Here is a 13213-nt window from a genome sequence, read left to right on the forward strand (position 1 = left end):
TCGCAAGGGAGCAGCACTGGCCGTGGCCAGCTCGGTTTTGGGCTGAACAGGCCAGGTCTGCAGTTGGAGTAAATCTTTGTAGCACCACTTACTGGCCAATATTTGGCATTGCTGGAAGTCGGGACTGAAGGAACTGATCCGTACAGTCAGCTGAAAACAGGCTGCTGGGACCTTCAGCATGTAAAATGTGTATTTTCCAAAGATAGGCTGTTATTTGATCCTGGTGATGCAGGGTTATGGTGGAGCTGATGATGCTCTGCAGTTCTGGGAGATATCCCCAAATTAAAACTAAAAATAGCTGTACTTACAACCAGAGAGAAATTTAATTGCAAAGGAACGGAGTGTTTATTTTTATATGTTCATGAATATCTTTATAAAATAGAAGATGCAATAAAATAAGTCTTGAAGTGTACCTGGTTTATGTTCAGCCTGGTTTATTTTCCCCGGGATGATAAGAGCAGTTGTAGTAATTTTCTAGAAGCTTAAGAGCTGATTTAATTTATTTATTTACTTTTAAAGCAACTGGATCTTTCTGTTTCCACAGATAAGTGGGGTTACAGACTCTCCTTGCAGACAGGTTTTACTCTTTTAAATGGCAGCACACTCTGCTGCTATGTGATTTAAACTGGGATTGATAATGTCAGATTTTGAGTATGTTTTTGTATGTGGTAGGGATTAAATTAGACATCATTGCAGATGTTCACGTAGGGCAGTATCAGCTACTGGCCAGAATGGGGAGCTGGGGAGAGCGTCCTGTGGGTGCTGCTCGTGGCTCGTCCTGCCCGAGCTGCCCTGGGCCTCGTGGAGAGTTTTGGTATCACTCCTAGAAAGGACATTGAGATGTCACTGATGTGCTTTACCCAGAGACGCTGGGCAGCGGTGTCAGTGAGCAGGAAAGGGGGTTGTGGTTGCTCTTAGGTTTGTTTGTTTGGTTTAGTTTTGTGGTGTGGGGGTTGGTTTGTTTGTTTGGTGGTGGGTTTTTTGGGTTTTTTTTTTTTTGGTGGTTGGTTGTTTGTTTGTTTTTTTCACTTTCCTGCTTTGCATTCATGTCAGAAAGGGCTGAAATCAGTATAGCAGGAACTGAGACTACTCAGTAAATGAGTGCATGTACCCCAGATAAACCGTGTGTGTTCAGTGCACCCTCCCTGTGCTCTGGCTCGTGTCTGCGCGATGCTGCTCTGAGCCCCCTTGGCTCCCGGAGCAGCCGCAGGGGATGAAGGAGAGCAGCAAACACGCAGCATCACGTACCCCGTTGTTTCGGAGCCGCGCGTGGGGGCTCGGAGTGTCCCCTCAGGTGTTTCTGCTGTTGTTTCTCAGCTCCTGGGCTGCTGAGCCGTCTCAAACCATCTCTTACCGGCTTCGTCCGAGTTTTAGTTCTGTCCACCCGTGCACATGCGGTTGCCTGTCATCTCAGTTTTCACCTCGTCTTCTTTTAGCAGGAGAGACTGCAAGTCCTTCCGTCTGGACTGCTTTATTTTTTCCAAACAGAGTAACATCACCCCTACTCCATCACACTATAAACTTGGTAGTCATGTGGGAGTATCTCATTAAAGCGCTGTTGTTCTGTTCTCCTCCTGAGTCTCATCTTGCACAAAGATTTCCCCCCATTTTCCATGTATATTGATGTATTCAGAGGCCACGTGGATTGCTCCCACTCAAAGCTGTCCATGGATTATTTGTGAGGCAATTAAGAAGAAGCCAATTCCTTCAGCACAGAAAAGAGCGTTAGCGTTCTGTTTGGTTTGTGTTCCATCGAAAAGACAAGTACCTGCAGTGCGATTTTAGTCTTCCAGCCTACGGCTGCTTTACCTGCCTAATCAGCTGGCGGATTAATTCAGAAAGAACCAGAGGAGGACTTCGTCACTTTCTCATGAAACATCCAGGACTCTGGCAACAAAAAACCCCATTTATGGGTGAGCTTTTGCCTTATATTGCACTGTAGCATTTTACAGGCTCTCACAGCATTACTCCCCAGGGACACTTCTAAACTAAAATACGATCTGGTAGGATATTAAAAAATACTCTGCAACCGAGCAGGTCAAATTTACTCTTGAATTATTTATTTTGCTGTGCTTAATTGCTGCTGTTTTGCTTCTCAGGTGTTGAAGTGTATTAGCGCAGAGCAGAGATTCTATTGACCTGTTCCTGTTAAGGCTTTTGATCGTGTGAGCCAGTCTTGCTGCTGTGAGAGCAAACGTGCAGAGGACTAGCTATTCATTCTCAAATGGAATTTTAAATTAAAATCACATTATAATGTATGTGTACAATTCATATGTAAAATTCTACCTGTCCTGCCGTAGAACCTTTGCTGGTTTTAATGGTAACTTAATGTCAATAGGAGTCAGTAACCCAGCAGAAGCAGCAGGTGTGGAAAGCTCCTGTACATCCCTCTCTGCGGGTACATTTAAGCTTATGTGGTTCGGTTTCCCCTTCATTCCTCTGCGGATTCCAGCTCTGAGGTCTCTGTCGGGCTCGCCCACGGTGCATTGAGCAGCCCACGGTAACACAGCACAGGCCGCTGCATCCCGGCTGCTGAGGGCGTTGCAGAGGAGGTAAAGCATCATATAGACTCCCGTCCACCAAAGGTGGGAAAGAGTAACATGCCGAGGGGAAGAGAACTTCGCTGCGTTATACCTGGGAGAAGGAAAGAGAGATCGCAGAGATGGGGTGTTAATTCTCTGGGTGAGAAAAAGGACACGTTGAGTGAAGGAGAGCAGAAATCAGTACGTGAAAGGCAGAGAACACAATATATCAGCAGCCATAAAGAGGGTGCGAGGAACCATAAAAGGCGACATAATGATAGAGTATTATACTTGCATTCTATCTTCGGGATTGCTTGTGCTCCCGTCACAAAGGTAGTATCAGAGCACTGAACAGAGTTACGCAGTACTGTGGTAATTAAAATTTTGCCAAAGGGGGAGTATCACTAAGAAGCAGTGGAGTAAGAGAATTTAATCCAAAGATTCGAATATACACCAGAGGCAGAGAAAGCCCAACATGAGAAAGAGGACCTGGAATGTAAGACGAGGACCCATCAGCTTGTGCCACGAACATCCCATCACTATGGATTGTCCTGAAGTTGACAGTGTTTTAAAATATAGAAAACTGGTATTTTAATGAACTAAGAAGAAGAGTTTGACCTAGGAAGTTTTATTTATGCAAATGCAAAGGAAAGGACATGTGTTAATGAAGGGAGTTTGTTCCCATCCAGAGCCATTACTGTCACTTAGGACCAATTCGGTGACTTAAAGAAATACGTGTTTAAGATGGCAATAGTGAACTAACATTACCTGAGTGAAGAGGGAAACTTGTGACACAAGCCATGTGGGCCTTTCAGATCCACGGGACAGTGCCAGAAAAGCAACCTCAGCTATTCATTTACCTAAAGAACCCAAAGCGCTCACTGCAGCATCCTCAGCGACTTTCGGTGGAGCAGAAACGGGCTAGGGCTGCGGTGGCACCCTCCAGCACACGGGACGTGATGGAGGTGCCAGGTACAGCACACGGGACGTGATGGAGGTGCCAGGTACAGCACACGGGACGTGATGGAGGTGCCAGGTACAGCACACGGGACGTGATGGAGGTGCCAGGTACAGCACACGGGACGTGATGGAGGTGCCAGGTACAGCACACACAGGATGTGATGGAGGTGTCAGGTACAGCACACGGGACATGATGGAGGTGTCAAGTACAGCACACACAGGACGTGATGAAGGTGCCAGGTACAGCACACACAGGACGTGATGGAGGTGTCAGGTACAGCACACGGGAGGTGATGGAGGTGCCAGGTACAGCACACGGGAGGTGATGGAGGTGTCAGGTACAGCACACACAGGACGTGATGGAGGTGTCAGGTACAGCACACGGGACGTGATGGAGGTGCCAGGTACAGCACACGGGACGTGATGGAGGTGCCAGGTACAGCACACGGGATGTGGTGAAGATGTCAGGTACAGCACACGGGGAGTTTCCCTCTCCTCTTAGAGACCGAGGAAGTGAGGATGAAATTAACTTTTCTTTCAGTTCTCTGAACGCTTATTTACAGGAGAGGCGTTCTGCATGAAATATTCTACAGCTGGCCTCAGCGAAGAATTATGTATGTCAGTAGATCTGCTTGTCTGCATCTGATAAATGGATATTGTCAGTGAAATGTGAGGTAGCGTATAAAATCACATTCAAAATAAGCTTGCAGTTTACACAGATTTTTGTCTTACATTTCTGTGTTAAGGTTTTACTTCATGGTACCTGACAGTGGTACAGCCGGAGTAAAACATGGTGTTAAACCCACCGAGCCATCAAACCTGGTAGATGAGACCATGTTGTCTTTCATTTATGTTTTATAAGGACTCATTCTTAAGCCCTTGCAAGAAAAAAGAAGAAATTCGGATTTGTAGAAGTGGGGGAAAGGTTGGATTTTTATTGTTAGTTCTTAATGTTTTTTTATTGGAGTAAAAACTAGAAATAGCGATGGTGGAGAGGAAAAAAAGGCATGTTTATCTCAAAAGAAACTGGAGATAAGAGTACCCACTGGGGATGGGGCAGAATTTATGAGAGACATTTCCCAGTGCAATTCCTGGCATTTAGGAAAGGATTTACACTTGGACAAATGCAGAGGAGTGGCCCGTGGGGCGAGGTGGGGAGGGAGTTATTGCCGAATGCCTGTTGTAGTCATTCTGATCAGGAGCTCAAGGGGTTCTGGGTCCGCTGCTCCGCTGCCGTGTCAGCGCACGTCCCTGGCGCCGGGCTGGCCGTGGAGCAGCAGGGCTGGCGAGCAGAGGGGCTCCTCTGGGACCCACTGCGTTAGTTCCTGTGTTGTGCCTTTATAAAAGTCTGCTCGAAGCCAGCAGGTGTTTTTACATATTTTAAAAAGTGAGTTATGTAATCGTTTGTGCCGCGGAGCTCATTACCAACTTGTTTTTATCTGGAAAAGCTGGGTTTTTTAACACTGCGAACAACCAGACTTCCCCGTTGGGCAATCCGACATGGATGCACGGCAGCGTGCAGCTGTGTGCGCTGTGTTTCCCGTGGGGTTTGAGCTGAGTCGATCCAATATTAAATACAGAATGCATGTATGTTCAGAGACGGGCTTACGGTGGGATTAGAAAAGCCTGTGTGATCACAGCGTGACCCCCGCCTTTGCTCTCAGTTTTCATACCGGCTTATTGTATTCTCTGGGTTAAATTTGCCCTCCAACTCTTCTCATAGCTCTAATATTTATCTTGGGGGCACTTATTCTTTGAGGCCCATGGTGCTGGCATTTCTGCAGCTCCCTCTGAAACCATCACGGGTGCTCAACACCGTGGAAAACCCAGTGTTAGTGCAGATATTGACCCACTGTCCTTTGATTCACTGTCCTTTCCCTTCTGGTTTCTGTTCAGAGTGAGGGGAGGACACTGACAAATAGAGATTTTTGAGAGGACAGGAGGGAGGAACTTCTTATGTCACTCAAATTTCAGCCCAAATTACCTGCTTGGTTTTTATTAGGTGGAAAAATGAACTGAATGATGTGAAGCACTGCCTTTAAAGCTGAATCTTTTGATCGTATTTAGTTTACTGAAATCCATCACGTCTATGAATATGCCCAGGAGAATTTTTCCTCTTGCTGTAGTAAATAACTTGTTAACAATATATGCCGCTCTGTGCCCATAAAGTACATTGACTCAGATACAAGCTAGGAACCTAATGTTTTTGCATCTGTGAAAAACAGAGGTGAATCTCAGAACTCACATCTGGGTTATGTAGCTAATGGGGCAGGGCTGGTCCTGCCTCCCCGCCAGCAGTGGGTATGGAACAGGAATACCCAAACAACAACCGCGTCACCCCACGGTGAGCACGCCGGACTTGAGCAGCCCCTGCCGCTCCGTCCTGTCCTCACCTGAGGCCGGTAGAGTGTGACTAAGTCTACAGAATGATGTAGCAGCTTAACATTAGGAAAAAAATAAATAGAAATTACTAGGAAAGATTTAATCATAATCCTTTCAAAAACCTGCAGCAATTAGACAAAGCCAGAATTACCAGCAAAGCTGACGAAGGATTTGATGAATGTGCAGCTCAGCACGCAGAGACAAAGACACTGCAAGTCATTGAGCCTAACAGAACCATGCCAAGGCTGGATGTTGCTAGCAAGGAATAGCAGTAAAACTCCTCTTATGTCATGGATTACCTAAGATAAACCGTGTAGACACAGGGAAAAAACAGCACATGATCCTGCTGACTAAGGAAGAACTATTTTAAAGTCAAAAAGGTACTTTACAGCATGGACTGATGAACTTTCATGCTTCTGTGGAGTGTTTGGTACCTTGCAGGACTGGGCTTTGACAGCAGAATTACTGCACCAAGAATTGCAGGTGACAGGCAGGAGTAAGACAGGGCTCAGGCCATTCTGGTCATGGGGATGCACTGATTTATTCCCAGAATAAATCAAGTAGAGTTACAAAACAGCACTTGATGCATGTGAGATGAACATCTCATTCATAACCTGCCTGGCCAGGGGGAATTTCTGCTACTTCAATGTCGTTCTTCTCTTCCCACCATGCTTGTGATCATCCTCTTTATTAAAACGTTCACGCTCTGTGTTATTCCCACTCAGCTGATAAATTCAAATGTCACTTTTCTAGAGGAATCCAAATAAAACTAGTTTCACACTCTTTGACTTCTCTCCAAATGAAACGCTGTGACAAACTTGTATTTTGTCAGTTATGTTCTTATTTTGCATTGGTTCGTGCTGGTTTATTTGCAGTAAGTAGCTCATCATCAATACTCAAGGGTTTCACTGAATCTGTGTCTCTTTCTACTGATATGGGAGAGGCAGAAAGAAAAGAAACAAGCAGTACTTGACCTGTGTGAGCAATGTAGAGTCTGTGTACGTAAAAGGCAAATATTTTGGCCATATTCAAGCACAGAGAAAGTGCTGCAACTTTCTGATAGTTCAGATTGAGGCAGTGAAGAACGACAATGGAGGTTGAATTAGTTTCATAACTTGTCCCTTTCTGTTGGCCTACACGAGAAAACACACGGTAACAAACAAAATATAAGGTAACAAACTTGAAACGACAAAGGAACAATCGCCTTTCAACCAACAACGGAAGAATAATGAGAAAAGATCGGTGGTTCAAATTCTGCTACCTCTGTGAATCTCTGCAAACCACCACCCCCTTAAAGACACGTGAGAGCTCTGCAAATCTTCAAAGCTTATTTCAAGGGGAAACACAGTCACAAAGGAGTCAACCGGTGGCTGTTTCTAACGCTGCTTTGAGAAGCGCTTTCCGTCCTCCTGTAACTCTGCTACTCTTTGGATCTGTTTCTCTGTAAATTCATAGCGACCTCAGATTGTCTCGGTCAGAAATGAGTGTTTGCGCCGAAGCTTTGTACTTCCCTGAGACACTTTGGGATGTAGCTGCTGTTGAGAGCACATTGATGTTTTAAAGCCTTTTGAAACGATGGCACATTTTCCGCAGTTCGCTGCTTTAGCACCATCTGGCAATTGAAATCTTCTCATCACCAAAGTGGTTTTGGAAGGTGTAACGCAGCCAGGCTTGTCACTCAAAGTAGATCTGATGGGGTCAGTCCTTAGGAAACAAGATTAAAACCTGCGTAACCTTCAGACTCATTCAGCCCCTGGCGCGTTTGGTTCTTCAGGCCTTGTCGGCAAGAGCAAGTGTTTGATCGCTGCCGGGCACCGGGTGGTGCAGCTCCTGGAGACCGGGCAGTCGCTCTCGGCAATAGTGTCTCTCAACACTTGTCCATTGCAAAATGAATTGGCGGTCTCCAGGCCCCGTTGGGTAGAATTTTGTGTTGTTAAACTCTGGTACAGCTTCACAAAGGTGATGATTGATGTGCTGTTGTATGTAAAGTGTCCCACACCAAGCTCCATCCTCTCCAGCGTGCGGCAGTGACCTGTGTGCGGTCCCGCCGGGCTGTGTTATGAGCTGCCGTCTCGCTGCGTTAGTGCTCGCAGTATCCAAACCCTTCATTTTATCAGGCTGCCAAGCTCGATGGCTTCAAACCATTTTGCTGTTTTTATTGTTGTCAGGGTGGAACCTGCGCTTACCCGCATCAAAGACGACCGAAAGCGGATCATCTTACCAGCCATTGACAATATCAAGTACAACACTTTTGAAGTGCAGCAATACGCCAACGCAGCCCACGGCTACAACTGGGGCCTCTGGTGCATGTACATAATCCCACCGCAGGACTGGCTCGATAAAGGGGATGAGTCGGCTCCCATCAGGTAAATCTCCCGCGTGCTGTCACTTTGGTACTCACGGTGTTTCCATCTCAGCTGTCTGCTGAGGGGGATTTAAGCGAAACAAGGCTACAGGATTTGTACAGGGACAGCAAAACGGAGCTGAAGAAAACAGGCGGCTCTGCGAGGCCGTGGGTGCACGTCTCGCACCTCAGACCTGCGCCGCAAGGTACAGAGAGGTGCGGGTGTCCTGGTGCTGAATGTGCGGGTCAGGTTCGTTGTAGCCCTTAGTAAGCCAGCAGGATTCTTTTGATCCGTGCTTTCGTTTTCCGGTGGACTCTGACATGAGGAGTAAGCCAGTGAAACCTTTTGTGTCTGAGAAACAAGAGTGTTCTGTGTGTGACGAGGAAGCGGTTTCGCTTTGGTCCAGCAGCGCTCGCGGGAGACGCGCGGGCCTGGCCCAGCGCCAGAGCTGCTCTTTTCTGTGGAGAACTGCGCACGTCTTTGAGTTTTCCTGCCGGGTGAAGTTTAGAATGAAACTGGACCACATAGAGTGTAATTGATTTTTCTCTGTAAGGGAACGCTTTACCTTACAGAAATGGAATTTTCTAAGGAATTACTGTCTCCAGAGTCACGACAGTGTTTCTGAGAATTGTTACAATGGGAAAACAGGAGCTGATAAGAAAGGGGATTTCTTTCCCCTTCGTTTGTAAACTGGTACCTCCTCGCCCTTCATCTCCGGTGCAGCCGCTTGTCTAACAGCTCCCCTGAGATGTGCTGGGTGGAGGGTGCTGCTGTTAGCAACTCTTCACATAAATGCTAAAAGATATGAAGCCCAGGTATGCACTTCGTGTTGCCTTGCCCTGTTTTTGAGATTTGCTAGGAAAGACGCAAATTACTGCATTAGAGTCATTTTTGTTTTAGTATATATCAGCTTAATCCTAAAGTAGCCTGAAACATCTCACAGGATCTGTCCCTCATACGGAGAGTAATATTTCAATCCATATTTGAGCAGGTGTTGCTCTTAGGTTCATTCTTATGCCCCGTGATGGCGAAACAGACTCGTACAGTAACATAAACCTTATTTACTACAGGAGAGCAAAGTCCTTCATCACTGACCCTGTGCTCAGCTTGAAACCTCAATAAGCAGGAAAGTAATTACTTAGGAAATCAGTTTTCCTGGGTAACATGCCCTGCTCTCCTCACATTGTTTTAAAAGTGCAGGTGTTTTATATCTATTTGACTCAGCCCTGAGAAATAGTTTATCGATGAAGGAAAGTTAATCAGCCAAAGCTTTCATTCCTGACATCAAGGTTTCAGTCTTTTATTCCTGAAAGGTTTTACACACTTCATTACTTCCAGTTTATGTGTGAAATCACTATATTAATCTTCACATGAGTTGTTCTACTATCTGAATAGCTTCTGTTCTGGAGGCAGTGATCACATATCAGATAAGACTGAACCAAGAGGTTAAACCTCAGCAGGTTCCTTAGACGTGGTTTCAGTGGAGGCAGCTCACGCACTCCCCAGGGTGTGGAAGCTGCATCTGCAAAACACTTCTGTAAATCCAACTACAGATGTTTTTAACAGAGAATAGGGAATCTCATCCCCGTAATGCTGGAAGAAGTGCCTGTTTTCTTTCAGCAGTACAGGGCCTGATGTACCATGGGCTTCCCTCAGGTTTATGTTCAAGCTCTTGCCAGAGTTTTACTGGCACTGAGCTGGACTGATGCAGAAGTGAATAAGGTCCAAACTCAAGCACTGAGCGGTGTTGGAGTCTGATGCATGAAAGCAGCTGGCTCCTGAGAGCAGAGATTTTATTCTGAACCCAAGCGAAGAAACCGTTCAGTTCAACACTGCATCCGCTGCCTGGAGACAGATGAGACAACAGCACAAGAAGAGCACCCAGCCCTGGCTGACAAATGCCAGGAGCACTGAGATGTGATTTCATAAGTGTATCTTGTGCAAATTATGAGCTACATGCTCTAGTATGCAGAGATATCAGTGCCAGAGCGTGAACGCTTCCCTGTCTCCCGTGCTCTGAAGGAGCCATCTGGGAGGGCACAGCACCCACCCCGTGGCCGCGCTGCGCTGGTTTCTGAGGGGCCTCCCAAGCAGGAGCACGTGGATGGGTTTGCTAAAGCATTTGGCTGTGCTGGTGTGCTGTGCCCGCCTGCAGAAATACAGTGCAATTTTGTGGCTTTTAAGGGGTATGCCAGTGTAATTATGGTAATGGAAAGAGTGAACGTGTGAGTGTTGAAAAGGATCAGGCAATCTGTACTTAGAACTGAGATTTGAAAACGCCCATGATGGGAACTTACTCGCTGTAAAAAACTTCAGGTATGTTTTCAAAAGTAAGGGAAAATCAGGCTAGGGAGCAAACGTTTCCAAAAGTCTCTGTTGGTTCGGTACAGACTTTGGTTTTGTAATCATCTTTCCACAGCACGGACGGCAACTGCGATTTCTGCTTCTGTCCAGTTTGCGAAGCATCGATGGTGTTTGGATCCCTGTGTCTGTTCAGTGTGTTCGTAAGATTGCAAGACTATTTATCAGCATGAAAACTGCGAATGTATTTAGTCCTTGCTGACACTGTCCCTCTTAAAGCTCCTTTGAGGCTGTCTTCAGCAAATAGTGGCTTTGGTTTGTGTTTCCGTGTGTGTTTTGTGGAAGGAAAGGCTAATAACTAATAACGCTTTGGCTGGTTTTGTGGTTGCTGTAGCTGGATGCTTCTGCCCAGATCTCCAAAGGGATTAAAGATTTTCAGGGTTAAAAACCCCTGTACCCTGGTATCAGTGGGGATCAGAGCCCTGGCATTTCTGATGTTTGCATTGTATGAATAAATAGCATGGATCCATAGAATCAGGTGAAACATTTAGAAAATAGAGTCTGATTCCTGTTTTCTCCTGGGATTATACAGCAAATGTGATGAATTCTTTTCTCAGAAGTTTTCTGTTTGAAGCCTGATCTGGTGTTTTCTTGGACGCGAGCAGTGATGCGATCTGGCTCCGAGCGTCGCGGGAGGAGCAGGAATGGCCCTGGGGCTCCGCGTGGGCACTTGTGTCCCGTGCACACCAAAAAATGTCACATCAGCCCTTGTGGTCCAAGTGACAAAGGGAATATAGCCTTGAAGTGCAAGCAAAGGTAAAGAAATAGCAAGAACAAAGTGTCAGATTTTGCAAAGATTTCTGGTACAGTTGAAAGTCAGTTCTTTTATTCCCCCCGCCACGTTAATACTGTGAAATTCAGAACAATTGATGTCCCCCAAATCGACTTCTACAGACAATCCATTTGGCATGTTTGACATTTGAGATGTAAGATCCCTCTAACATGAAGATTTGTGTGGGGATTGTTATTTTGACACGCTGTGTCCATCATGTCATTTTCCATTTGTGTTCCTGAGAACACACTGCCCGAAAACCTCCTTATCATCTGGCAACAAACTGTGTAACAAAAGATCCTATTTCAGAGGCTTTCTAATGAATTTGACTAATACGCATTGAAACAAGCTGGGTTTTTCTTCTGTATGCAGAAGATAGTTCTGGTTTTTGGAACAAGGACGGTCTCCGGTACCCTGAGCTCTGGCTCGTCCCCCCTCACCTGCCGTGACTGCGATGGACTGCTCGGTGTTTGATTTCTTGATCAGCAGCCACTAGCGCTGGAGCCATCAATCAGCCTCACCCAGCCAGGCACCGCGCGGCTTTCCATCTTATCTTCCTCCAGCAGCACTGGTGCATGGCACTGCTGCATATGTTCTCTCTTATTGCTTTAATATGCCGTAGCTTGGTACCAGTACTCGCTCGGAAGCAGCCGCTCCAGAAGGCGCGTGTGTCTGGCTCGTGTGTGTGCTCAGGGTCCCGGCAGCGTGGTGTTGCCGCCCGCGTTAGCCGCGGTGCGAGGGTCCAGCCCCGTGCTGGGTGTCCCTGGGCACAAATCCCTGTGTACGGGAGCTCAGGAAGGGGCTCATCTGTACGTTCTGTCATGTAATAATGAAACTAGTGATAATTAATGTATGATTGCCAACTTTTCAGTTGCTGATTCACCTCTGTTATAACAGAGGAGTTTCCTTTTTATTTGTCCAATTCAGATGGGTGTCCTGCCTGTTCCAAAAATACACATCAGAGAGTTATTCTACATCCCTGCTGCCCTGCCTTTCCCAGCCAAGCACTCTGGGTTGCATTTTTTCACGTGCTGTAGCTCTTCAAAGGGGTTAACAAACCTTCTCATCATTAAGCTTGTCAGTTTTCTCCTGTAGCTCCCGAGCAGCAAATCCGTCCTCAAGTTCTGTTCTCACAGCCTCGGCTGAGCGGGCACGGGGGTCTGGCTGAGAGCCCCACGTCTGCCCAAAGTCACCTGTGAAGGCCAGATGCTTGTCTTTGGAAATGCCATTGAGTCCTGTCCCCCCAGCTCATGACCCAGGGAATGCATCTCACTGTGAGGCTGGAATGTGAGAGTTAATCAAGCTATTTCAACTTCTTTCTCAGAAACAGCACCGATCAAATGTGTTTCTATCAACAGCTGCCTTTTTCAATTATGCAGAGAAAACATGAGCGGGATGGTGTGCACTGACTGCAGTCTAGGCTTGTAATGATCTGAGAGGTTGCAATGGCTTTCAAACTGAGAAAAAGTGCAAGCGAGAGATGCTGAAGTGGTGCCAGTAATGTGAGTGCTATAGCAGAGTCCATTAGAGGTAAGTAATAGCAGCGCTTCAGCAAATGAACCTTTTCAAGGATACCAGATAGTTCCTGCCATGGGCTGGACTGTATTCCGCAATATTGGGATATGCATTAGGCCCAGGAGCAAATAATTGTTTTATCTAACCATATCTTGGCCATTTATTTGAAGCTTTTTTAATGTCCTGCTGTAGAAGTGGTGAACTGCTGATGAGAAAAAGGACCTAACGTGATAACAACTGCTGCTACCAGTGGGATCCACTAATACATGCGTGAAAACGTGTTCATTCTCCCATCCAGGGCCGTTTTTCACATGTATGTGAAACTGCTTCATGAATATGTTTCTGAGGTGTCACGG

At 46.3% G+C, this 13213-nt stretch overlaps 1 protein-coding gene across 11 annotated transcripts in view; it reads left to right on the top strand.

Moving 5' to 3' along the window:
* GALNT9 (polypeptide N-acetylgalactosaminyltransferase 9) overlaps window positions 1-13213 on the top strand; it is a 395114-nt gene that overhangs the window by 331337 nt on the left and 50564 nt on the right. For all 11 annotated transcript variants that reach the window (XM_065033318.1, XM_065033315.1, XM_065033317.1 and 8 more), the window contains one exon: window positions 8033-8230. In XM_065033318.1, the coding sequence (XP_064889390.1) occupies window positions 8033-8230 (198 nt within the window). The remainder of the gene's footprint in view (window positions 1-8032; window positions 8231-13213) is intronic.

The sequence above is a fragment of the Columba livia genome, chromosome 17 (assembly GCF_036013475.1).
Source record: "Columba livia isolate bColLiv1 breed racing homer chromosome 17, bColLiv1.pat.W.v2, whole genome shotgun sequence".
Lineage (NCBI taxonomy): Eukaryota > Metazoa > Chordata > Aves > Columbiformes > Columbidae > Columba > Columba livia.